At 36.0% G+C, this 26,580-nt stretch overlaps 1 protein-coding gene across 1 annotated transcript in view; it reads right to left on the reverse strand.

Annotated features, from left to right (window-relative positions):
- LOC129240064 (cyclin-dependent kinase 14) overlaps positions 1-26,580 on the reverse strand; it is a 288,617-nt gene that overhangs the window by 50,392 nt on the left and 211,645 nt on the right. Inside the window, exons 4-5 of the mRNA XM_054875532.1 lie at positions 26,338-26,543; positions 16,416-16,507 (exon numbers count right to left, since the gene is read on the reverse strand). Coding sequence (XP_054731507.1) covers positions 16,416-16,507; positions 26,338-26,543 — 298 coding nt within the window. The remainder of the gene's footprint in view (positions 1-16,415; positions 16,508-26,337; positions 26,544-26,580) is intronic.

Genomic DNA, 26,580 nt, shown 5'->3' on the forward strand with positions numbered 1-26,580 from the left:
GTTGTTGTTGGCCAAAAAGTCGCGCACAAGCAACGATGTGTGAGCAGGGGCGTTATCGTGATGCAAGAGGCAATTTTTGTTCTTCCACAAATCCGGGCGTTTCTGGCGCGTTGCTTCACACAAATTGCGCATAACTTGCAGGTAATATTCCTTATTGACCGTTTTACCCTGTGGCAAGAACTCATGATGCACAACGCCCCTGCAATCGAAGAAAACGGTAAGCAAAACCTTCACATTCGACCGAAATTGGCGCGCTTTTTTCGGTCTTGGTTCGTGCGGCAGCTTCCATTGAGATGATTGAGCTTTGGTTTCCACGTCATAACCATAAGCCCACGATTCGTCACCAGTTAGGATACTCATTAGCAATGTTCATGTGATGTTGCTTTTGGTCGAAATTGAGCAGTTTTGGTACGAATTTTGCGGCGACCTGTCTCATGCCCAAATCATTGAAAAAAGTCGAAAGGCACTAGCCAATCGATATGTCTATGCAACTTCTCTAATATGGCCAATACCATTTTCTTCACTTCCTCAATTTTTTCGTCTGTTGTTGAAGTGCTCGGGCGTCCGGCACGTCGGCACGCTTTTCGTCGTTCACATCTTCTCGGCCTTCTGAGAAAATTTTGCACAACCGATAAACGTTGCTTTGGTTCAAAGTAGCTTCCGTATGACAAAGTTAACATTCGGAATGCAATGGCGCACTTATTTTCGTTTTTCGCACAAAATTTTATATAGGTTCTTTGATCCATCTTTTTGAACAGGTAAAAAACGAAGACGAGTCGAAACACGTGCAAGCAAAGCAGCTTTCAAGAATTAACTGAACATTCAAAATGGCCGAACTTGTCGGCATAAGTGAGAGACATGAGTACCAATATATCGCCACAAAAAAATCGAAATTCGAATATAGGTAACCTGCGAAAAACACACCTGCAATACTTTTGGAACACACCTCGTATGTTGTTCACAACATTTACACTAAAACACTAGTGAAAAAAGCCCCGATTTTACGAACTTTTCTTTCAAAAGCGTGCCATTTTGACAATTTTTAATTTTTTTTTCGATTTTTTCTAGTTCCAACCATACTGCACCATTTCTGATTAAGAAGCTTCTTGAATTTCGTATTAGATGAGTAGAAGTCTGGAAATCCCCTACGCCGTGCGGGTGCGACTTTTCGAGAGGTCAATCTTCAGGGGCATTTTTATAATAATAAATATTGAATTTAAAATTTATTTTTTTTATGCTCAATAGATGTAGTAATAAACACTAATATATAGTTGAAACATGGTTTTTTTAATTTTTAATGGCAAAACAAATCATAAAAATATATTAGGTGAAATTTTCATACCACACTTAAAAATTATAACTGGCATCATTTAAATGTCCACCATAAGCAAGTCTCCAGGTGTCATAGGAAAATTAAAATTTTCAAGGTCTCACTCACACATTAAGGCATTGAGTTCATTAATCTTGATCCGAATGTTCTGGAATCTTTGATGTCTTATTCACATTGACTCTACTTTTCAAAAAAACCCTCACAAAAAGTAGTCTTATAGAGTTAGTTCGCATGATTTGGTGGCCAGTTTATGCCACCATCATTCATATTTTTCTTAATTGGCGCGTTGTCCGCTTAAGCGACTTTTCTCGAGCTAACCGGCACCAATTGGACACACCTAGTCAAGCCAAGACCTGCTCCACCTGATCTTTCCAACGCGGAGGAGGCCTTCCACTTCCTCTGCTACTAGCAGCTGGTACCGCATCGAATACTTTCAGAGCCGGGGTGGTTGTATCCATTCGGACGACATGACCCATAGTCTGCAATATCGCTAATGTGGAAAGGCCCAAAAATCTTTCGCAGAATCTTTCTCTCAAACACTCAAAGGGACGCGATTCCGCCATATTTATTAGGAGCGCAAAGCGATGCAGAAACAGGTGCAGCAGCAGAGAGGGCGGACAGTTTCTGACGAATCGATGACAAGCACATACTTTTGAGTGAAATACTCAATTCAATAACGTACAGAAGAGAGGACGGTAGTGGGTTAATATAACACCACTGCGACTTTTCCGATGTCTCCATTACTTAAGAAAGCCCCATAAACACAGTGGGAGTAATTGGGACTACCGCCGGTGTATAGCCTTCATATGCCTACAGGAGAATAACCTGGACGCAGGTACATGTTGTGTCTATCGGACGTACCAGATGTCGGCTCAACCCAGATGTTATACCATAATTTTGTGGTCCCAGGGTAGACTTAGTCGAGGTGGGGAGGATTGTTATAGTATTATGCACCCTTGGGCTATATCTGACATTTTGTTATAAACCGACTCAGAAAACAAAAAAAAAATGGATGCCTCATCGGATGTTGTCATCGGACAGGATAATGTTTGCCTTATAAAGTATTAGTTTTGTTTATCGAGAGAGGACTTTACAACTCAATTCGCGTACTTAGTCCAAAGTAGCACCTGTTAGCAAGAGAGATTCTACCTTAGATTTCAACGCTGATAATATTAATGCTGGTTCCTAGATAAATAGTTAAACGAACTCACAACTGTTAACAGTGACGTGGGTGCCGCTACGCGAGTGCGCCGCCTGTATCTTTGACGCCAAAAGGTACTTTGTCGTTTTGTCATCATTCCCCACCAGACCCATTCGCTTTACTTCTTTATCCAGTTTGGAAAAGGCAGAACTAACAGTGCGGTTTTTAAGGCCGATGATAGTCAGTATCATTTTCTCGTACTGTGTAACTTGTGGCTCCATCCTGTTGAGCATAAAACTCGTCTATGGCTATTCCTTCAAGCGCAGGCCACACAAATTTTCAATCAGTTGTCTGTCACGAAGTTCATTGACAGTCACAGCTCTTTCAGTTTCATCTGCGAAGAAAAATGGGCCAATTATTCCACCAGCCCAAAATGTCTATTTTAGTGGAAGTACTGATTTTTTTTCTGAAATTACCCGAGGGTTTCGCTTTCACCAGATGCGGTAATTTTGTTTGTTTGCGGTAATTTTGTTTGCAGTGTAAAGTAAGGCTCAGCACTAAAGATTGTTTGGGATATGTTGGTATTAAATATCGACAATTCATAATAAGTTTCAATATTTTCACGGGTTGTTCTGTGGTATAAAATTGTACATCTGTCTACTTGACAAACTTCAAAGATATCATAAAAAAAGGTACCATCTAGGCATTATTTACTACTCATATCCGGGCGTCACTTTTGAAAGACCTTATAGTATTTCAAAAGAAAAAAATATGTGAAAATATGGTACAGAAAATTCGTTTTATTTATAAAAACAAATTTTTTTTTTAGTGGAGTAGAAGTTATGTGTATCCCAGTTATGAACGACAAAAAGATTGCCAGTGGCATAGTTACTCATGAACTTATTAAAGTTTTCACACATTCTTACACTCGTATAATCTCAGTTGCCATGTGTGAAAAGTTGTCCCAAGAAAAATTAATGGGAACATCAGGTGTGGCAGCCAATCAGAATGACTAACTAACTAACTAAATGACTGATGGGATGTCTGCACGACGTGGAGTGCTGCTTGTCGATTTCTCGAAGGTGAAGGGAATAACAAAGTTAAAATTTGCAATATGACGCAAGTGAAAGCGAAAAAAACCGGAAAACACGGAAACAATGAGAAACTGGGCCACTGACATTGACAGGTTGTAGTACAGGCATGGACACTAGTAGAGGGTAAAGGAAAGTCAACAATGAAAATGCGAACAAAAAGTATTTGAATCCGTGTCAACAACGAGTCGAGGCATGGCTATAGCGCCAGCAAGAACAGCAGCTGCAGGCATAAAAGTCGTCCACCAACACCCACTGATGCTAATGCTAGAATAACTTGTTTGTGTTCCTTTTTTGTTTTTTTTTCCTTGTTTTTGCTTTTCAAAATGTACCCCAGTATATATGGTAGTGTACCCTTTAAAATGCTTCTCAATAAAGCAGAGAAGTTGCACTTGCTGGCGCCGAAGTGGCACTGCTGTAAGAGGCGTCATTGCACGCTACTCATCAATCACTTGAGCCTATATTGAAGTGGATGTGGCTATGGATGAACGAGTGTTAGACAAAGAGCCGAATAAACAAGTAAAACTCATAGAAAGTGAAAAAAAGAAGTTGCAAGAAAAATTACAATGAAATAAATTGATGCTGAGAGGTAATGAGCTTCAAGGACGAAAAGTGATTACAAGCATTACTAAGTATCGTCCTCAAGCTAAGTTGTAAAGCGAAATCAAAGCTTGTGTTTCCACATCAACTTAACAAGTATAAAATAATATTTTCTTATTATTTGAAGCACAAGTGCGCATATGCAACATGATGTAGCTATGGGTGGCGCCACTGCGCTTATGTGAATATATTATGCCTCCACTCTTACTCGTGCGAAGCGCCTGCATATTTGTTGCATTGGTGACATGAGCTGATGGTACGTGATCGGCGTGCCCACTCAAATGTCTGTGAGTCTAATCATATCGGTTTTATACAAAATAATGTCAATACGCCAGGCCGCCTGAGTGGGTTAAAGTGTGCCGCCGTTTGTTTGTGCGCAGATAAGAGTCGTGCATTTAGTGGTTACTAAGCGAGAAATGAATTTAGATATTTTTATAAGATGATGTAAGATAAAATAAATCTGACTTTTTATGGGTGTGCAAGCATATACATACATATGTATGTATTGTATTATGGTGCCTCACGAAAAAAACTGAGATTTTTCCACTGGAATTATAAAGAATATTACATCCTAAGACTTCTGCCACAATATTTTGGAACAATATTAAGATTTGCATGAGTTGGACCGATTTATAAATAAAATTAGTTTCTAAAAATATTGTTTTCTAAAAAATCACTTCAAATGATAGAAGAGTTGAAGGTTAAAAGACCTGCATAAAAACAAAAAAATGTATCAACGGCACAGCAGTGTATTAATGCAGTATAATAAAGGGTGATCAGATTGGAGGTACTTTTTCCAATAGGACGTTTTTGACAGATCACGTGGTACTACAAATGGGTCCGTCGAATATTGGCAACCCTGTATCTTTTGACAGAGACGTCAGATCACTTAATGACATACTGCATTGGAAGCGTCAGTCCAAGCAGATTTCTACCATGGAACAGTACACGTCTCGCTAGCGCTCCCAAATTGTTGAAATTTACATTCAACAAAAGAAGTCAATTGTGAAAACTCAACGTGCGTACGAGGGGTGCCTTTTATATGTCGGAATTGGAGAACAAAAACAAATTTTAATCATCGAAAATCACTTTATTGTTTTTCAAAATATTCTCCATGAAGACCTAAACACTTTTGCATGCGTTTGAATTAATTGTCGAATCACTTTTGCCATTCTGAATAAGGTACCTCCAAAACATGCATTCCGAATGCCGCAACCGCTTCTTCAGGTGTCGAAAAACGTTGACCTCTCAGTTTGTTTTTTACGTACGGGAATAAAAAGAAGTCATTCGGTGCCAAGACAGGACTATACGGCGGATGACCCATTAATTCGATGTTTTGGGTACTCAAAAATGCAGTTGTTTGAGCCGATGTGTGAGAGCTCGCATTGTCTTGGTGAAGAGTGATCCGTCTATGGCGATTGGTTTTCCTAATTTCTTGGAAGACAACTGGCAAACAAATGGTTGTGTACCACTCAGAATTTACAGTTCTGCGTTGTTCTAGTGGTACGGTTGCGACATGTCCAGTTTTTCCGAAAAAACAGGCGACCATTTGCTTGGAAGTGCTTCGTGCGCGAACAACTTTTGTTGGATTGGGCTCATCTTGAAACACCCATACAGTCGACTACTGTTTACTTTCGGGCTCATACGCGTAAATCCATGATTCGTCACCTGTCACGATGTCATAGACGTGTTTCGAAGCCCCGCGATCATATTTTTTGAGCATTTCCTTCGACCAATCGATACGAGCCTTTTTTTGAGCGATTGACCAATTGTGTGGGATCCAACGCAAACAAATTTTTTTGACAGTCAAATGTTTATGCAATACTGAATGTATGCTGGTCCCACTAATGCCTAAGATTGTCTCAATCTCACGATAGGTCACATGACGATCATGCAATATCAGTTCGCGCACAGCATCAATGGTTTTCGGAACAACAACTGATTTTGGACGACCTTCACGAAATTCGTCTTGGAGTGAACCACGACCACGATTGAATTCACCATACCATCGATAAACACTGGTCCTTGATGGAGCTTCATCGCCAAAAAATGAATTAAGTTCATCCATGCAATGTTGCTGAGTTAATCCACGTCGAAAGTTGTAAAAAAGAATCGCACGAAAATGTTTACGATTTAATTCCATTTTTGGACCGAGATGAATCTTTTAAGTTACTGTAAACAACACAAATAGCGCTGGTATTTCAAAACGTTCTGAGTACGTAAAAGCCAAAAAATGTCAAACTTTGCGATACAGCTGTCAGTTGCCAAATCCCGACATATAAAAGGCACCCCTCGTATAAAAAATTAAATAATGTGAAAAGTGCGCCTTCTAAGAACACCATTAAACGTTTGTACAAAAGGTTTTCGACTGGTGATGCTCTTTCTAATCCAATGAGGCCAAATCAAAACCGACCAAGGCGTCCCCAAGGACATCCCAAAATCGTCGTTCTCAGCAGTTGGGCATTGCTCGGACCACTTTACAACGAATTATCCGCATTGATTTGCATTTATTCCCGTATAAGATTCAATTGACGTAAAGATTGTTGCCTGCGGACAACCATCGTCAATTGGAATGGGCCCAAAGAGTCATCGAAATTCGTCGGGTCCGTCGAGTATGGGCAACCCTGTACTGCCAAACTAAATACGAGGTGGTTTAAATGGATAAAGAAGTTCCATCACATTTTGTGTAAAATATGGAATTAAGTGCTCAAAAGCACTTGAAATGTTGACAGTGGCCCATGGTGAGGGTACTCTGAGTCAAAAAAATGTTTACAGTGGTACGAGCTTTTCACAGAAGATCGAGAAGTTGTGAATGACGATGCTCGCTCTGGATGCCCCAGCACATTAACAACCGATGGAAATGTTGAGAAAGTACAGAAAACTGTTATGGAGAATCGTCGAATCACAATTTGAGAAGTTGCTGAGGATGTCGGCACATCGGCATATCAGTTGCCATGCAATATTTTCGGAATTGCCGAATTTCAACCAAAAACAACGTCGCTCAGGAATTGTTGAATGACGTCAACGATAACTCAGATTTGCTTAAAAGGGTCATAAGTGGTGACGAATCATGGGTATATGGGTATGACATCGAAACCAAAGCCCAATCGTCCTAATGGGAGAGAAATGGGAAGAGTCCAGGAAAGCCAAGCGTCGATAGCAGAAAATCGCTGAACACGCAAAAAACTTATCTTATTTATGCCTCTCACAAGCAAACTAAACAACTTATATTATATTACTAAAGCTGTGAACATATCTTCGAGACGAGTGTACCAACATAAGAAACTAATAATAATCGAAAGACGAATGTACGTAGCCCCGAAATTTTGAAAATGTTCCTTCCTCGTACATAATTTTTTTTAGTATTCATTGATATTTCATCATGGAAAAACCTACGCCTCAACAACGTTTACAAATCGTACAAAAGCATTACGAAAGTCGGCGATCTGTGAAAAGTGTTCATCGCGCGCTCAGCTGTTTTCTTTTTGCTCGGGATTAATACCTTTTTAGAAAAATGATTTTTTATTTTATTTTTATACTGAACTTTCCAATTCTGCGTAAGATCGAATAGTTTTCTTTCATTCCGACAATTCCGAGCGAAAAGCTCTAAAAATAAATGTTTTATTCCTAGAAAACATTTTGGTGCCTCTCTACGACAGAGGAAATTATTGGAAAAAAAATTTAAGCAATACAAATATGGATCTGAGTGATATATTGTTACGAATTTCATTACGTTAAAATCCAAATAAATCTCTCGCAATAATTTCTTTGAATTCGATCACTAAATTGCCAAATAAAAGCCACAAATTAATGACAACACAACTTGCTTTACTTTATTCCCAACACTTAACAGCTTTACTTTACGTACAGGCTCACCTTACGACTGAATTACTTCATTACTTCTCATTTACTCGCTTACACGCTCAATCTACGACTGAATACGCTATGCCCATGCACCTCTGCTTATATATAAGTACATGTGCTTAATAACTATCGTAATTTCTAGATCTGATACAAGCTGCCAGATTCTTGTGAATCCTATCCTGCCATCTGCTGTTGTCGCCACCAAGGCGAATTCATGTTTTGTTTTGGCATCTCATTCACTTGCTATTGCCGGTTCGCGAAGTTTCCCGTTCGCAACAATATGTAAATCTCTCTATCTCAGCGGCGTATATTCGTTTCTAATTTTCTTGTTTCAGTTTTAAGGACTTAGTCCATAAGAAACGCTCTAATTTTACACACTCCACACAAATTTGATTTGATGGCTTCATTAAACAACCAGGTAGGCTTTACAAATTATTGGTTTCAACGCAGATTTCAAGGCAAAATAAGTTCATAATCCATAAGATCTGGGAAGACAACACTAACTAACTTTGCATATGACACGGTATAACTTCTGTTCAAACACCCTCTAGCACTTCTTAAACAAATCTACATTGAAATATGGTCAGCAACTGGTATATCTATCAGACAAGCCAAAATATCTACATATGTATAACGAGAACTAAATCGTCAGAGACGAATAATTTTACTTATTTGCAAACTACTATAGCTAATGAGTCATCCTCAACGATGCCTTCATTTTAATTGCGTTGCAAATATATGTAATTGACAGTTGTTGAATAAAAAATAAGGAAGAGAAAACTGCCGGAGTTTACATCACAGACAGCAAACACGCTTGACAAAAACTAACTTAGTCGAAAAAGAAAATCGTAGTTTAATTATTTTAGAATAATACTAAGCCCTACTTTATGAAATACTGCTCTCATTTTGTTAGAAAAATCGCTGTTAGAGAGCATTTAACATATACTCGTACATATGGTATGTATGTATGTAATATCCATGCAAACGAATCGGTTTGAGAGCAATAATTTTTGCTTATTCACTAACAAGGCAATTTCAATGATACTTCATCAAGAGCAAAAAGAGTTTGAACTCAACAAATAGTACCTCTTATTTTGCATTATTGAGCTTGTGGGCAAATACAACTCCCTCACTTGTTAACAAGCAAATAAAACAATAAAATTTAGGTAAACTCTTTGCGTAAGCAGAAGATAAAAAATGTACCATTGTGTTTACGATAATGAGTTGTCGGAAGTGGAAAACGAAACGAATGAGAATATGAAGAGCGGAAAGGAAACAGCAACCCAAATCAAATCATTCATGAAATCCATGCAATTGTGAAAAATTGTAAATTCTCGGCAGCCGTAATTGCGGTAGAGAATAACAGAGAAAGAACTTAGAATGGCAGATGGCTAGCAAGGTGGATGAACAGGACAAAGACAAGTCGAGCAAAATAACTGGAGCAATGATGAATTTGCTCGTTCATGAGGGAAAATAATAAAGACGGGAGGAAGTAAATAGCAGTGACATGATTGCAAAGCAGGAAAAGAAATAAAAAGAAAAAATTATGAAAATTCTAAAGCAAAACGAAAAACTAAAAGAAAAGCTATGAAAAGAAACTACAACAGCAAAAAAAAAAAAAAAAAAAAAAAAAAAAAAAAAAAAAAAAAAAAAAAACTAAAACAAAAAGTCATGAAAATTAGAGTTGCTGAAGTGAAAAAGTTGATTCCGTTTTTATAAGTAGTTGACATAAAAAGCAAATTTCATGCAAATATTGCGTAAACTCAAGCGGGCTGCATGAAGTTTGAGAGCCGATGCCGGCACATTGCTTTCTGCCAGAAATTGAGGTCCAGCACAAATTGACCATAATTTCAATTTTGGGGAAGAAAACATGACGTAACCTAATTGGGGTGCTGGTAAAAAATGCATTTTGAAATCGAAGTGAGAGTCCTGCAAGTACTTAATAGCTTAAACGACATTTAAAGTAAGTGCATAAATCAAATTAATGTAGACACATTTTCTAAATAAAGTCAAGTTGATTTGACTAACATATTCAAGTATCTACTAAGCATAAGGCTTTCACACTAAGTCGAAGAAAACGTACAGCCAATTACTGGGGGTTGACAATTTTTTAAATGGCTGACGGATGTCATTTAGCGTAGATTTGGCACTAAGAAGTAATGATTGAAGGCATTGACACTTTGTTATCTCCTACCTTTTGCTAACACTGCAGTTGGTACTGCCCTGCAAAACCAAAGAGAAAAAAACGTAATGCTCAAAGAACAATAAATGTGGGCACACAACTGATAATGAATGTTAGCTAGGAACCTTCATAAAACGCTCACCCTGATTTGACGGCAAAATAAAGTGAGGCATTTTTCACATACTTTTGTGCTAGCAAATATAGAAAAATAGAGATAATAAATTTCACAAGGAAAATCATAGATGGGGTGTAAATTTGTGGAAAAGCCTGGCCAACAGCGGCATATTTATTGTTGCTCTCAATTTAATATTTTATGGCCATCCGTCATATGAGCTAAAATGTTAACTGACATTGGATGAGAACAGCCAGTAGTGGTTATTTATTGAAGTGTCAATCATTCGGCCACAACAAAAATGTAATACATACAGTTATGTTCAGGAGATGAGTAACACGGAGTTAAAAAACAAATAAAATGAAATACTAAATTAAAATTACGAAAAAAAAATCAGAATAAACAAAAGCAAATGAAATAAAAAAAATAAAATAATTAATTACTAGAATAAAGTAAAACTAACATGAAGGGGAAGAAAACAATAATTTACAAAAAAACATTATAAATAGAAAAAAAATTAAACAAAATGAAAGCAAAATAGAGAATAAAAACCAAAATAAGAAAAATGAAATAAGCTAACTAAAAATTAAGGAAAAAATTTATATAAAAAAGTAAATAAAAAAAGTAAAAATAAAATAAAAACATAAAACAAAATAAACTGAAACGAAGGCAGAAAAATTATAATAAAATAAAGTAAAATAAGTTAAAAAATATTGTACATAAATAAAAATGACATGAAATAAATAAAATGAAACGAGATAATAAAAATAAAAAGTTAAATTACATAAGTAAACCAAACTTAAGAAAAATTAAATAAAAAAACGTAAACTGAAAATAATAAAACTAAAACAAAACGAACTGAAACGAAGGAAGAAAAAATATAAAGAAATGACGTAAATTAAGATAAAAAATAATTTATTATTAACTGAAACGCAGAAAAATAAAATTAAGATAAAACAAAAACTAAAAATAAAATAAAGCAAATCAAAACTACGAAAAACAAAACAATAAAAAAATGAAATAAAAAATTAGATAAAAATAAAATAAAAATCTGAAACGAAGGAAGAAAAAATAAAATAAAGCGAAGAGAAATAAAATGCAAAACATAAATTAAAAATAAAGAATGAACTGAAGCAAACCAAAATTACGAGTTAAAATAAAATTAAAACAAACTAAATAATAAAAAAAAATAAAACACAACAAATTGAAACGCAGGATGAAAAAATGAACTAAAATAATTAAAAAAAAAGAAATAAAATAAGATGAAATGACATATATTAAAAATAAAAAATGTAATCAAAATTAAGAAAAATTAAATAAAAACGTTAACTGAAAATAATAAAACTAAAACAAAAGAAACTGAAACTGAAACGAAGGAAGAAAAAATAAAAGGAAATTATGTAAATTAAGGTAAAAAATAATTTATTATTAACTGAAGCAAAGCTTAATTAAAATTGAGTAAAATAAGATAAGAAACCAAACTTAAACATAAAATATAGCAAATAAAAATTACGAAAAACATCTAAACGAATGAAAAAAGAATAAAATAAAATGAAAATCAAAAATTAAAAATAAAATAAAGCAAACCAAAATTACGGGGAAAAAATAAAATTGAAAAAAAAACTAATTAAAAAATAGTAATAAAAATAAAACAAAAGAAACTGAAACAAAGGAAGAGAAAATACAATAGACTGAAGTTCAACGAGATCAAAAAATAAAACAAAATAAACTTAATGCATTAAGAAAAATTAAAATGAATTAAAATAATATAAAAAATAAATAAAAAAACTTATTTCATGAATTATATTAAAAAAATATATTCAATTATTTTTTTTTATTTTGATAACTAATAAAATTAGGCCAATAAAAATTAAGGGGAAAAATACAATGAAATTATAAATAAATAAAAAAAACGAATGCAAAAAAAAAATAAAATAATATGAAGCAAAATAAGATAAAAAATTACAAATAAAAAGAAATACACGAAATGAAATAAAATAAAACAAAAGAACAAAAATGGAAAATAAAATGCGATAAACTAAAATCAAGGAGAAAAACAAAAAAAAAAGATAAAAAATAATGAATTGAATAAAAAGCTTAAAATTAAATTAATTAAGTTTTAAAATAAAACAAACTAAAATGACAAGAACAAAAAATAAATTGACGTAAAATGAGATAAAATGAGATAAAAAAAAAATTATAAATGATAAGAAAATCATACGAAAGAAATAAAATAAAAAAATAACATATAAAAAAAATTACTAAAAAAGTTTAATTAGTTAAAATTAAATTAAATTAAAATTAAAAAATATAAATAAATATAATTATTTTATTTTGTTATAATTTATTAATAAAGAGTTAAACACATAATATTTATTTTTATAAATAAATAAATAGTTAATTATTAATTTTAACAAATTTAAATTTTTATAATTTTTTTCCAAAATTTTGAATTCCTTTATTGAGAGGTTGAATTAGTTTTAAAGGTTTTTTTCGAAGATTTGGGGCTTTATTGTGAAAAAACGGTACAAAATATTTTATTCGAAGTATTGGCCATCGCTAGCTACAACTTTCGCCCATCTTTCGGGCAATTTCCGGATGCCGTTTCTCCAAAATTCTGGCCGCTGCTTGGCTATCCATGACTCAACCCATATTTTGGTAGCCTCGTACGAGGAGAACCGCTCGTCCGCCAAATCGAGACTCATATGCCGGAACAAATGATAATCGGAGGGAGCTATGTCTGGACTATACGGCGGGTGGGGTAACACTTCTCAGCCAAGCGTTCCAAGGTATTTTTTGACAGGTTGAGCAACATGCGGCCGAGCGTTGTCATGTTGCAAAATAACCTTGTCGTGCCTTTTTACCGTTTCCGGCCGTTTTTCTTTCAATGCCCGGCTTAAACGCATCAATTGCAGTCGGTAACGATCCCCCGTGATTGTTTCGCCCGGTTGGAGCAGCTAAAAATATACGACGCCGACCTGATCCCACCAAATGCAGAGCATGATTTTCTTGCCGTGAATATTTTGCTTGGCCGTCGACGTTGATGCGTGGCCGGGCAAACCCCATGATTTTTTGCGTTTTGGGTTATCGTAGTGGATCCATTTTTCGTCGCCAGTCACCACCCGATGCAAAAAACCCTTCCGATTTTGTCGCTCGATCAGCAATTCGCACGTAAAAAATCGCCGTTCGACGTCGCGCAGCTTCAACTCGTACGGGACCCAATGTCCTTGCTTTTGGATCATTCCCATCGCTTTTAGACGCTTGCAAACGGTTGATTTATCAACGCCCTGCTGAATCATTGGGTTTGGCACGAGTCCTCGTTTACCAATTCCCCCAATTCCGCGTCCTCGAACTTTTTGGGCTGGCCAAGACGCTCCTTGTCTTCGGTGTGAAAATCACCACTTTTGAATCGTCGAAACCAGTACTCACATGAAGCAGAAAAGCAAAGCTTCCCGCAAATTGCGTTTCGACGGCACGAAAGTTGACATACTCGGAGCACGAAAACACTGCGTTGTTTATACTTCAGCGAAATGACAGATACTGATAAACAAAGCCTAGGGATGAGGCTTTGTCATGAATATATATTCAGTATTGCCAACGCGATAAAGTGATAAATAGCGCCATCTGTGTGTCACCTTTAAAACTAATTCAACCTCCAATATATTTTTTTATTTTATTTATTTCGTTTGACTTAATTTATTATTTATTTTTTATCTTATTTTACCTCAATTTATTTTTTGATTGTTTCATTTTATTTTGTTTTATTTTAAAATGTAATTAATTTAATTTTAAACTTTTTATTCTATTTATTATTTTTTATCTTTTTTTTTGTTTTACCCTTCATAAATTATTAATTTTAATAATAAATAGTTAAATTTTATTTTAATTTTAACTAATTTATAATTTTAACAAATTTAACCTTTTTATTAATTTGTTTTTAAGAAAATAAAAAATTAAACAAATAAACTTGAACGACGAAGAAGAAATAAAAAAAAAATAAATAAAATGAAGATAATTAAACAAAAAAATCATTAAAAATAAAACAAAGCAAATGAAAATTACGGGGAAAAATAAAATAAAAAAAAAACTAAATAAAAAGAAAACATAAAATAAAATAAAATAACGAATAAGATAAAACAAACAAATGAAGTAAATAAGATGAGAGAATTAGCAAAAATAAAAATAAAATAAAATGAAGTAAATAAGAAAAAAATACGGCCGCCGTAGACAAATGGTGCGTGACTACCATTCGGAATTCAGAGAGGACGCAGGTTCGAATCTCGGTGAAAGACCAAAATGAAAAAAAGAACAAAATCTAATAGCGACCGCCCCTCGGCAGACAATGGCCAACCTCCGAGTGTATTTCTGCCATGAAAAAGTTCCTCATAAAAATATCTGCCGTTCGGAGTTGGCTTGAAACTGTAGGTCTCTCCATTTGTGGAACAAGACCAAGACGCGCGCCACCAAAAAGGAAGAGGAGCTGGGCCAAACACACAAAATGAGTGTACGTGCCACTTATATACATATATACATATATATGTAAATTAGAAAAGAAAACACAACATAAATCTAAAGCAAAAAACAATCGTAAATTAAAAAAACAAAAAAAAAAACATAAATAAAAAACAACAATCAAAAATAAAAAAAAACCATCATAAAAAACAATTCGAAGAAATTGATGCCCGACTTTCGTATTACTCAAGTCCCAGACAACAGAATTATGCAAAATTTAACATAAGCAAATGCGAGGGGAGAAAGAAAATATCACGAAGCCGTATGAGTTAGACAGGGTAAGGAGAATCCTTAGCATTATTTGGTGACTCAGTAAAACTACAAATACCAAGTTTCAGTCCAGTCGGTTCATAACCTTTGACATTTCACTGGATAAATAACTCAACATCAACTATTCATGGTGTGATTAAGTTCCTATCTGAACAGAGAAAAACACAATAGGCCATTCTACAATATCTGTGGTGCGCAAGTCAGACTTTTAAACACTTCAAATTATAATTTATTTTCTCCCAACATCAGGAATTTCATGATTATTTCTTAAGTGAAACCTAAATACTGCCTATTTTGAAGGCCTAAATAAAATATTTTTTAAGAGCACAAATAATTTTTATAAAGGATCTGTGAACTATATTTGGCTTAAAGAAAACACTAACGAAAAGAAAAAAATATTTTATATTTAATTACACACACCTTTCTCTTCAATTCGCAAATTTTTTAACCTCCCCTCTTATCACCCTCCACCACCCCTACTCAAATCGCATCGCTTCCGTAGTGAAGGCATTGATTGTGATTGATTGCGGTGAGCGCTGGTGACAGTGTGGGCACAAAGGGGATGGCATAAGTGCAAAATAAGAAAAAGATCGTACAACAACAACATTTGCCTTCAAAGCACACACGCATTATATCGTATAAGGAAATTAATCAAAAGAAGAAAAAGGCTCAGTAACTTTAGCCATAGGCTTGGGTGCATCCATTGAAAGTAAAATTAATGTCTTCAAATAATCGTAATTTAGGTACTTCTTACGGCCCCGCAACGCTTCACTCAAGTTTGCTTAAGCCAATATCGTTAAAAGGGTCAAATTTTGTAAACCCAAAGGGTTGACATAAAAACCGAGAGTGAAGCGAAATTTATAAAAAAAATAAAGAAAAAAAAATAAAAATCCACTGCAAATATGAAAGCACGCGGAAATCACTTCACTCACTCTTTCCTTTCAGCTTCTTTGTGCCTTATCGAAGCGAACATTTATTTCGTTTTTATTTTGAAAAATGTTTGTCAGTCTTTTGGGTGGCATTAGCGTCAAATAAATGGCGTCTGGATTTAAAGGATTCAGAACACCAACAGGGCTTTACTTGTATGATTTGCGTGCATACATAAATAAAATTTATTCATAACTGTTAGTGTCCGGCTTTAAATTTGCTGTATGATTTATTATAATATATATTACAAAAAACATAGTAATAATTATGATAAATGATGCTTTTGTTGTTTTTATTTGATTTTTATATTCTAAAATTTGTTTATTGAAATAGTCAGCATTTCAATAAATAATATAAGTTTTTGGCAAAACTAATGCTTGACTTACTTGCTGAAGCCCTTGTAGACTGTGGCGTATGAGCCCTCACCGAGCGGCTCGAGTTTTATGTAGGCATCTGATTTTCCAAATGGCGAGTCACCCTGTAAGTATAAAGCACAAGCAAGCAAAGTGTTAAAAAGAAACGAATCATTTAAATGCTGCCCTAACTGATGTTAAGAAGCGAAAATTGCGAAATTACGCTCCTAAAATTATGCAAAAATATCAGATGTGGTCATTAATACAAACAGGCTAGACTGGCAAAAACTTTTTTGCTAAAACAAGTACATATTATACATACATACATAAATTTTGAATGCTGTATTTTGAAAGCTAAAAATTTTTTTGAAAAAATTTAAACATGAAATAATTTATACGCATTGGCAGTATATAACGCGTTTTTCAATAGGTGCGCTTCAACTTTTTTCCGATAGGGAGGGCGAACGACGCAATATTTTTTATTTTTCGCTTGTCATTTGTAAACTTCATTAGTATACATTTCATCATGGAACGCTACACACTTGAGCAATGTTCCATTCTGTTGCTGCTACTTTAAGATCATTACGGCCATTTTACGGTCCCTTTAACAAGCCATCCCGTTCGACAATCGACCGTCTAGTAAAACAATTTGTATCTACGTTTTCGCTACATAATGTTCCGGTGCCAGTGAGAGCAAGAAGACGCAAATGTGTCGCTCACACGACGTTCTCAACAATTGGGCCTTTCTGTGTCGTCATTGCAGTGAATTTTGCGAAAAGATCTTGACCTACATCCGTACAAGATCAAGCTGACACAAGAACTGAAGCCGTTTGACCATTTGAAGCGACGTCGATCCGTAAATTGGGCTGAAAATCAACTCGAAAATGATCCAGATTTTTTCCAAAAAATCATCTTCAGTGATGAAGCTCACTTTTGGCTCAATGGCTTTGTCAACAAGCAAAACATGCGTTACTGGGCAGAAAGCAATCCACACGTGATTCATGAGGCACCGTTGCATCCCGAAAAAATCACTGTTTGGTGCGGTTTACATGCCGGCGCACAGTGGTCAAGTAACCCGTCGTTTTGGTCAGAAAACAATAAGTCAAAGAGAAATAGTACGATTTTGATGAAATTTTTACATATAAGGTTTTTTGTGTCGCTGATTCTGAAAATGAAATCAGAATTTCAAAATTCAAAATGGCGGACCCAAAATGGCGGACATTTTTCGCGAAAAGTGTTCAGATTTTACTAAAATTCACATTACCAAGGTTTTTGGGGTCGCTGATTGTGAATATGAGATCAGAATTTCAAAATTCAAAATGGCGGACAGTTTTTGCGAAAAGTTTTCAGATTTTACTGAAGTTCACATTACCAAGGCTTTTGGAGTCTTTGATTTCGACAGTGGACGTACGATTTTCAAAAGAATATGCCACATTAAAAGGGGGGAAAATATGTCGTGAAAAATAATACACTTGAACTGAAAGTGACTATCATACATTTATTTATGAAATGAACTTAAATTTTAATAGGAAGAACATACATTTATTCATATCTCCTCGTCATTGTTCACATCAAGGATGCTGTCTGAAAACTTCATTAATGTATATAAATTAATATAAATATATTTATATTAATGTAAATTTATGTAAACTATTCACCGCTCGTTGAATCGTCCAACCAGCTTTTATTATTCTCCAGGAAACGATTTTTCGTACTGCGAGCATTTTTCCATTTCTTTTTCAAAACAGAAATAACTTTTATCAAAGCCATTTTTGATTTTTCTTCGATAACATATGAAGGTGTTGCGTCGTCCACTAGTTTATTACAGATAATTTGTATTAAATTATCAAATTTTTTTGACAGAAAAACATCATGGATGGCATCGAATATTTTCCTCCTTGTCCATGAAAAAATTTTTCTCTTGAATCTTATTCAAAAAAAAAAAATTACTTTAAAATAATAATTTAATTACCATTTAAAAATACTTATTAATATGTTAATTATTTTATTATTATTATTATATGATTTTTTAATATTATCAAAACATGATTTTTACCACTCTTTTGCATTTATTAATAATTATTTATTGTTTTAATAACAATATTCACTATAGAAATTGAGATAAAAGTAGAAATAAACACTCTGCATATATTACATTCATTCCTAACATTTCCCAGGCATACACACAAATAAAACCAGTTTCGATCGCCCCCCTCGGCTCAAATGCCCCAACACGCGCTTCAAGCTCGGCAGCGACCTTCTGCAAAGAAAGCGTATTTTTGACGAGCGGGGATAGCGCGGGAGCAAGATCTAAACGGATTCGAAATCTGTATACTTTTCTGCACTAGGAAACGTAAATATCTCCGTGGCAATTCGTGGCAATAAAAATAATTATCTACGAGAAGAAGTGCAATTGAAAAAAAAGGGGAAAAAAGGCTTGTACTGCGTCATTAATATTGCCTCTAAAAATACAGCAATATGGTTACAGTAAAGTATTTTCGTAATGTACATACCTTTCCGAACAACATCCATTTTAGTTTGCCCTTTTTCGTTGAAAAATGGTGAATCTGCAACTATTTTTGTGTGGCGCTCGAAAACGTGCATGCGTACTGTCTCGCGCGAGTCCCGACAAATGGCACTTTTGAGCGTTTACCACGGAACATCTGTTCAATGTAAACATCTGTCCCTTTGGATTTTAATGCTCCAGTGCCATCTGTTGACGAATATATGAAGCTTTACCTCAAACGGTAACTTTCGATTTTGGGATTTTTGGCCAAAACGTCGGGCTACTTGACCACAGTGCGGCGGCGTAATTGGCCCATATTTTTTCGTTGACGAGAACGATCGCCACGTTACTGTGAATGGAAATCGATACCGCGACATGATAAACGATTATTTTTGGCCGCAATTGAATGGTATGGACTTAGACGACATGTGGTTTCAACAGGACGGGGCCACAAGCCACGCAGCACACGCTACAATTGATTTGTTGAAGAGTAAGTTCGATGAGCGCATTATTTCCAGAAATGGACCGGTCGAATGGCCGCCGCGCTCGTGTAATTTGACGCCTCTAGACTGTTTTCTTTGGGGTTATGTGAAGTCATTGGTCTACAGTAACAAGCCGGCGACGATTTGTGAGCTCAGAGCCAATATTGAACGCGAAATTGCTGGAATTTCGGCCGATTTAAGCAAAAGAGTGGTCGAAAATTGGGTTCAACGATTGGACTTCGTAAAACGTGCACGCGGTGGTCATGCAAAAGAAATCGAATTTCTTACTTAAATGTTCAAACTCGATAATAAAAAAAAATTAGTTAAAAAAGTCAAACCGTTTGTGTTTTATTCAAAAAAGTTCAAAAGTTGAAGCGCTCTTACTGAAAACGCTTTAAAAAAGTACCTTATATATTTTTTTAAGCTTTAAATAAAAAATATAATATAAAAACCAAAAACACAGAACAGTTCAAAATTTTATGTCACAGCTTATTTCATGCAGTATTCATTTTTTCTTAAATTTAAGTTAAACTTAAAAATGATTCAGTACTTTGTGTGGCATCCTTTGTCTTGATTAACAGCTTTTAACCTTTCTGGCATTGACTCCGTTTTTCGTTACTTCCGGTCCGATTTTGTTCCACTCCTCCAAAATTACGGCTTTTATCTGTTTCCAGTAATGACCATAAATTTCCATTGCCGTTCATGTCAGGTGAATGAGCCGGTGATTGCATTAAATGTGAACATTTCCATATGAGCCATGTCTGCACGATTGCCGCCTTATTTTTAGGGTCATTGTCCTAATAGAAACTGAAATTTGAGGTATTGCAAGTTTCGCAGCACTTTGGTGTAGATTATCTTTTAGAATATTGAGGTACATTGTTTTGTCCATAATACCCTCAACAAACACTAACTTTCCTACTCCGGCTGCTGACATACATGCCCATACCATTACACTGCCACCACCATGTTTCACAGTCGGTTTTATGTTGCTTTTGTGGAGCTCTGTATTAGGTTTCCGCCATACGTAAGACATTCTATCTGAGCCGAATAGGTTGAATTTGGACTCGTCAGATCATATTACCGTCTTCCAGAAATCAAAATTTTTAATTTCGAGCTCTCTGGCGAAGGCAACTCGGCTCAATTGATTTTTTTTTTATTTATGAATCGATTCTTTCTTGCTACTCGACCATTAAAGTCCCTTTCACGTTGTACCCGTCGCAGTGTTTCGACGCAACATGATTTGGCCACTTTCTGCTGAATTTCGTTTAGCAGTTTTGGAGCCGATAGCATTTGGTTTTGTTTTATTTTTCGAACAATTAAACACTTATCAATCGTAGTGCGTCGGCGCCCATTTTTAATATATTTTTATATTGTCCACTTGGCGATCACAAACATACTAAAACTTGCATAGAACAATAACTGTAAGCTAGTTACATAAACTAGAAATTCAAAATACCGTTAACCAAGCGACTAGCCACTGCCACAACATAAACAAGTGCTTGCATGAAATAAGCTGTGAGCCACTGTAAGTACTCGTATGTGGTATTTTATTTACATTCACATCTTAATAAAATTAGTTAGAAACATTTCTTACAAAATTGTACAGCATTTTGTTTTTTTTTTTTAGTATACCACAACGAATTTTGGTACGTTTTTGCGATATCAAAAAATAAAATTATTTACATATAATATATATTGAAAATAATTTTTTTGAAAAAACAGCTCGTATATTTATTTTTTTAAATAATTTTCCATGAAATGAATCAATCAATCAATACCCTTTAAAAAATATCTTTCCTTCTTGTCTAAAAAATGTACGCTTATTGCCTTCTTGAGTTTTTCATTATCAGAATTTTTTTCAAAAACATCCTTTCCAAATTTGAGAACAAAAAGTAATCACCAGCGGCTAGGTTTAGTCTATACGAGTAAGGTGGGTGATTAATTCCTTTGAAACTACAATTTCGTACAGCGATCTTCAGAACACACGCTGAGTGGGCAAGAACCAACATACAGGCAGTCAGTTTTTCATGAATTTTAAAACCTTGCTTAAATGTTGGTTGGGCTAACAATAACGGTACTGTCGTTGCAGTATTAAAAGTTGCTTTATTTATTCTGTGAAATGGCTGCTGGTATTTTTTACTGAAAAAATTTCCACCGGGGCAGGTATGAAGCTAATGATAACCGAGAATGAAATTAAAGGAATGTGGAATTTGACAGAAGAAGTTGGACTTTTGAGGAAAACAATGTTGTGTGCAGTGCATAAGCCATCAAATGCGGCTCAAAATAGGCAACAACAAGTTTGGCTCCTTCGTGTGCTCCCGCGACTAGTGCAGGTCCAAGAAAAATATCTCCCGTGTCACAGGCCCTTGGTTCGAGAACGCGCCATTAAGGCTTCCGCGTATATTCTATTATTTGAAGTTGTGCTTCGCATGCCGCACGCCTCGTGAAACGGTGCAGCGGGCAGATTTCATAAGGGATTTCAGTGAGATCATCACCAAATTCAAGGGAGAATTGGCGGCATAGAAAAAACTAACCAAATTGATGCGAGTAAATTTTAAAAAAGGAAATACAACAAAGGGAATTTGGCGCAATAATGGGTAAAAAATTGTAACAGTATTATCTGTGACTTGTTTTATATTTTCCAGGCAGGATGGGCGAAGGACACTGGGTACTTGGGATGATTTAGGATGGGAAGGAAGAACTTCGTTTGGAGCTTTCTCCGGGCAACGTACGGAAAGAGGGAGAGTCGGCACGGATATAGGTACTTCTGTTTTCACTGACGGATCCAAAATGGAATCTGGAGTGGCAGTCGGTGTTTTCTCTAAATCAGCCAATATTTCGGTCTCCTTTAAACTGCCGAAAACGAGCAGCGTTTTTTAAGCAGGGGATCACTGTTGGGAGAGAGACATTAATATTTTTTCCGATAGTCAAGCTGCGATCAAGGCCCCGTCTTCGCCGTATTGCAGCTCAAACGTCTCCCTTAGGAAATATCTCCCTTATTTGGGTTCCTGGGAACAGGAACATAGAGGGAAATGAAATTGCCGATGAGCTGACCAGGAATGGGTCGACAGAACCGGTTTCAGTTGTCCCCTTCACAGACATTAGTGTCCCCTTGACCGTTATTAAAGGGGAAACTACACAAATTCTTTGTAAAAAAAAAGAGCAAGATAGATGGCGGTCTGTCTCACCATGTGCTATTTCGAAAACACTATACACAATACGACATAAACAGAACGCTTAAGGTGATGGGAATCTCTAACCATTCAATTTCCAAACTCGTTGCCGCGTTCACTGGTCATTGAGTGATCGGTACTCATGCGGAGAAGCTTGGAATTCCATACAACCCCTATTGCAGAAGCTGTGGCGATCCTGCAGAGAAAGAGACTGTTGAACACTTTCTCTGCAAATGTCTGGCTCTGGCGGCTAGGCGCTTGAGATTCCTTAGCGTGCCCTTTGGGGATGGCTTAAAGAAATTCTCCAGCCTATATCCCTTTTCTCTCCTCCACTACATCAACAGCACTGGATGGCTGCAGACGGCGTTTTCTCTTCCCTACATTTTTTCGCAGTCAGCGGTCAACATTATGGTATCAAAACGGCACGTAAGTGCTACTTGTAGTGTACCTAGGGGTACTTTTGACATCTAACCTACCTACCTAGCTATAAATTACAAAACCTAGGTTAAAAACCAACGGTATTTCAGTACAGAACGCCAATATGATCCTAAAAAACTAACTCTTAAGCTTTTCCTGGGAGTTCTATAGGGACACTAGCAGGTTGGAACTTTCATAGTTATAATGGTGTGAGCTTGCTCTTTCCAGAGGGCGGTGACACGCCCCGAATTGTATCGTAGTAGTAATGGAAAGTTGAGCTTGTTGTTGAGCAAAAAAATTGCATTTGAAAGTTTTATATTAATTTGTGCTTTCACAATTTAACACACGGCACTCGGTTCTGTTCGTTTTCATTAGTTTGTTTAGTTTGTGTATGTACATATATTTCATAAATCACAATATTACCAAGCCATTCACTGAATTTTCACTAACATGCAATTTCGCCTTCTTTTGTATTGGAATGGATCCTAACGTCAGACATATCAAAATCGCGAAAAATAAAGTAACTGTTTTTGGGAAGACGCCAACTTTCAGTATTGAATCTGTCGTCTTGGATCAAGCTGTTTAACTGGAAAGTGTTCCGACCGTTATTTCCGACAAGATCGCTTCCACTCATGAAGTTTGAATTCCGTCTGCTCAATTAAATGTATTTATTATTAGGACACTCAATCGTCAGCCAACAAAGACTAAACAAAGGGGTCCCATCAAGATAAATTCCAAAGAGATCAAAAATTTGTCGAAACAAAATATGTTATGAAAAGCGCTATTCAACATTAATACTTATACGTAATGAAATAAAACTTGGTTGAGAATTGAATACTATCAAAGTACGCGCAAATCGAAGCGAAAGAAGATATACCACTGTGAGGTAAACAAAGTCTGCTTGGCAGCTCGCCAAGAATATATTCTCTACATCGTGCCGGCTTGCTTATTTGATGGTGGTTGAATGTGTGATGTCATTAGCCCAAAACTGCACTAGCGAACAAAGAGTCTTCGCTGCCACAGAGTGTTACAATGCATAAAATTGTATGCCCACTAAGCACAGGGCGCTTCAAATGCAAACTAAGATTCATATTATTCAATGCCATGAAATGGAGAGAAGAAATACCACGAAAGGGTACTAAATATTCTTTTCTTCCCTTTTTCGGACATGAGAATTCTTCGTTTTTTACCACACTTTAGCATATCAATAAAACAAAATTAACTTTTAATAAACTTAACTTTTTTCAATGACAACCGTTGAAATTTTATTTATTTTTTCTCATATTGTTTCAAATGACTTTTCGAAGCAAAGAGGCAATTTTTTGTACTATGCTGTTCAGTGTTTTTTTCATGTTCACTCCACTAATCTCCCTTGGTGATCTCGACAGCGCCATGATGCGAAGGGATTTGTTGACAAAAAATGAAGGCCTCTGTGTGATGATGTTAGAGACCAGCCATGTTTCACTACCGTACAACATTACTGATATCACGCATGAGCCAAATATTCGGTTTAGAGCACCTGGACGTTTACGATCTCAAGGAGAGCCAAGAAACGCTGAGAGAATGGCAACTCCTAAAACACTCAGGCCTATTGTGTTCGAAGCTTTTGAAAGTAAAGGAGTTGATAGTCAAGGAAGAAAAGAGAGAAAGAGATAGGATAGCATAGACACAGATACAGAGATAGCTAGTCCTGTGAGAATTTTCCAGAGTCTTTGGCAAATCCGAAAATATCCTCCAGTTTGAGAGAACGAATTTTACTCTTTCTCATGACATCAGAACCCAAAATTCGCAGCCATACAGGGCAAAGGCAGGGCACGCACAGAGAAAATGCACCAGGCATATGCTGGTGGTCATTTGCTGGCCCCATGGGTTGTGTCCTGTAATAATGCCGCGCATCAACCGAACGTCTTTTCTACCAAGTTCTATGTGAACAGTTTGGACAGTTTTCGGACTGGACCATTGCCTTTTATGTCAATTGCATGCATAGTCGCTGATCTAATTCATGATTCCTGTCGAACTGATTCCGATTATTGGCTCTGGTGCCTGTGTGGTAACCGTTGATCCGCAGTTGGCCAATTCGTCGGCAATTTAATTTTGTTGAACACTGCGGTGTGCTGGAGCTCATATAAATACAAACTTAATCGCTCTTGCAACATAATTAAGCTTTTTGTTACATTTTTAAGCAATCCTTGAAGTTTGCTTTACGTTCTTCGGAGACTTCAGTGCAGCCTCCATCACTGTCACTAAAGACTCTAATCTGTTTCCCGCTCTATCACCTCTCAAGTATCCATTCTACTACTTTTAGAATGCCAAAAATTTCCTTTTGGAAATCAGTTGCCATTCCTTCCATAGCCTAATGATACTTATTACTATCGTTTAAGTAACCTCCGGTTTTAGAAGGTTTTTCATTCTTGGACCCATCGGTAAAGTAAATTTTCGTCAAATTTCTTTGAATGCACTCTGGATTACTCCATTGGGTGACATGAATATTTACTTCCAAATGAAACTATGGGTATAAGATCATCCTTAGGTGCCAAAAACAGTGGATTTCTTTGCGTCTCGAAGTTCTGTTTTCATGCCTGAAACCATTCGTTGCAGTCTGTATAGTCCAGACATGTGAATTTAACCATAGTCTATAGCCACCAAACCACAGTGGTATGAGTGATGATTGCTCTGATAAGTGACATCCACAGGATAACAGCAGGTTCCAGATCCCAGGTTTTACCAAAGGCTCTACGGCATTATTGAAGAATCTTTAATGCGCGATCCACTTAACTTTCTCAGAGAGACTGAGTGTCATGCCTTTCAGTGCAGGCAGACTAAGTCCATCCAATTTCAATTTTCTCGTGAACAAGACTAAGGTAGTTTGGTTCGGATTGACGACAAGACCTTGCCTCGTGCTCCACTCATCGAATTTATCCAGAATTCTCTGCACTTTCTTACAGAAGAAACCATTTTTGATATTTATGTAAAGCCCACAATGGAGTTCAAATTCAATTCCACTACTACTGCCTTTTGTAACGTGCAAAACGCCCATCTTTGGTGACAGAATACTAAACGCGTTTGCTGTTGAGAAGTAACTAGGATTGTGCAAAAAGTGGACATTTATCGTTTTTAATGCATTCAACTATCAAAAAACGCAGTAACTTAGCATCAGCGACTGCTTGCAAAATAAAAAATAAAATAAAATAAAATACTTTTAACATTGACTAGCCACTAAAGCTAAATCAAATAATCTCGAGATTTCGTTTTTCGCTATAACTTATCCACCCTATCCGCCACTATTAGTGTCATTATTGTTCCTACCTTTCGCATTTTCTCACATTTCAACTGGCTTTTTTTTTATTTGCTACTATGTATGAATAGAAGATACTTACGCCAAATGCACTAAACCGTTTCCGTCGTGGATGCGGGTCTTGTTTGTTAAGGAAAACCTCCGATTTGGGTCTGGGCGGCTTTTTCGGGCGCATAATAACACGCGTCTCCTCTCGGATGTCGTCGTCCAGTAGTTTGCTATCGGATGAAACGGACAATTGCCGCTGAACGCGATCATGGTGGCCGGTGCTGTCGGTGCTACGCCAGTCTGTAAAGTGTAAAGCAGAACAGGATGAAGAGATTAG

Source organism: Anastrepha obliqua, chromosome 3 (genome assembly GCF_027943255.1).
Source record: "Anastrepha obliqua isolate idAnaObli1 chromosome 3, idAnaObli1_1.0, whole genome shotgun sequence".
NCBI lineage: Eukaryota > Metazoa > Arthropoda > Insecta > Diptera > Tephritidae > Anastrepha > Anastrepha obliqua.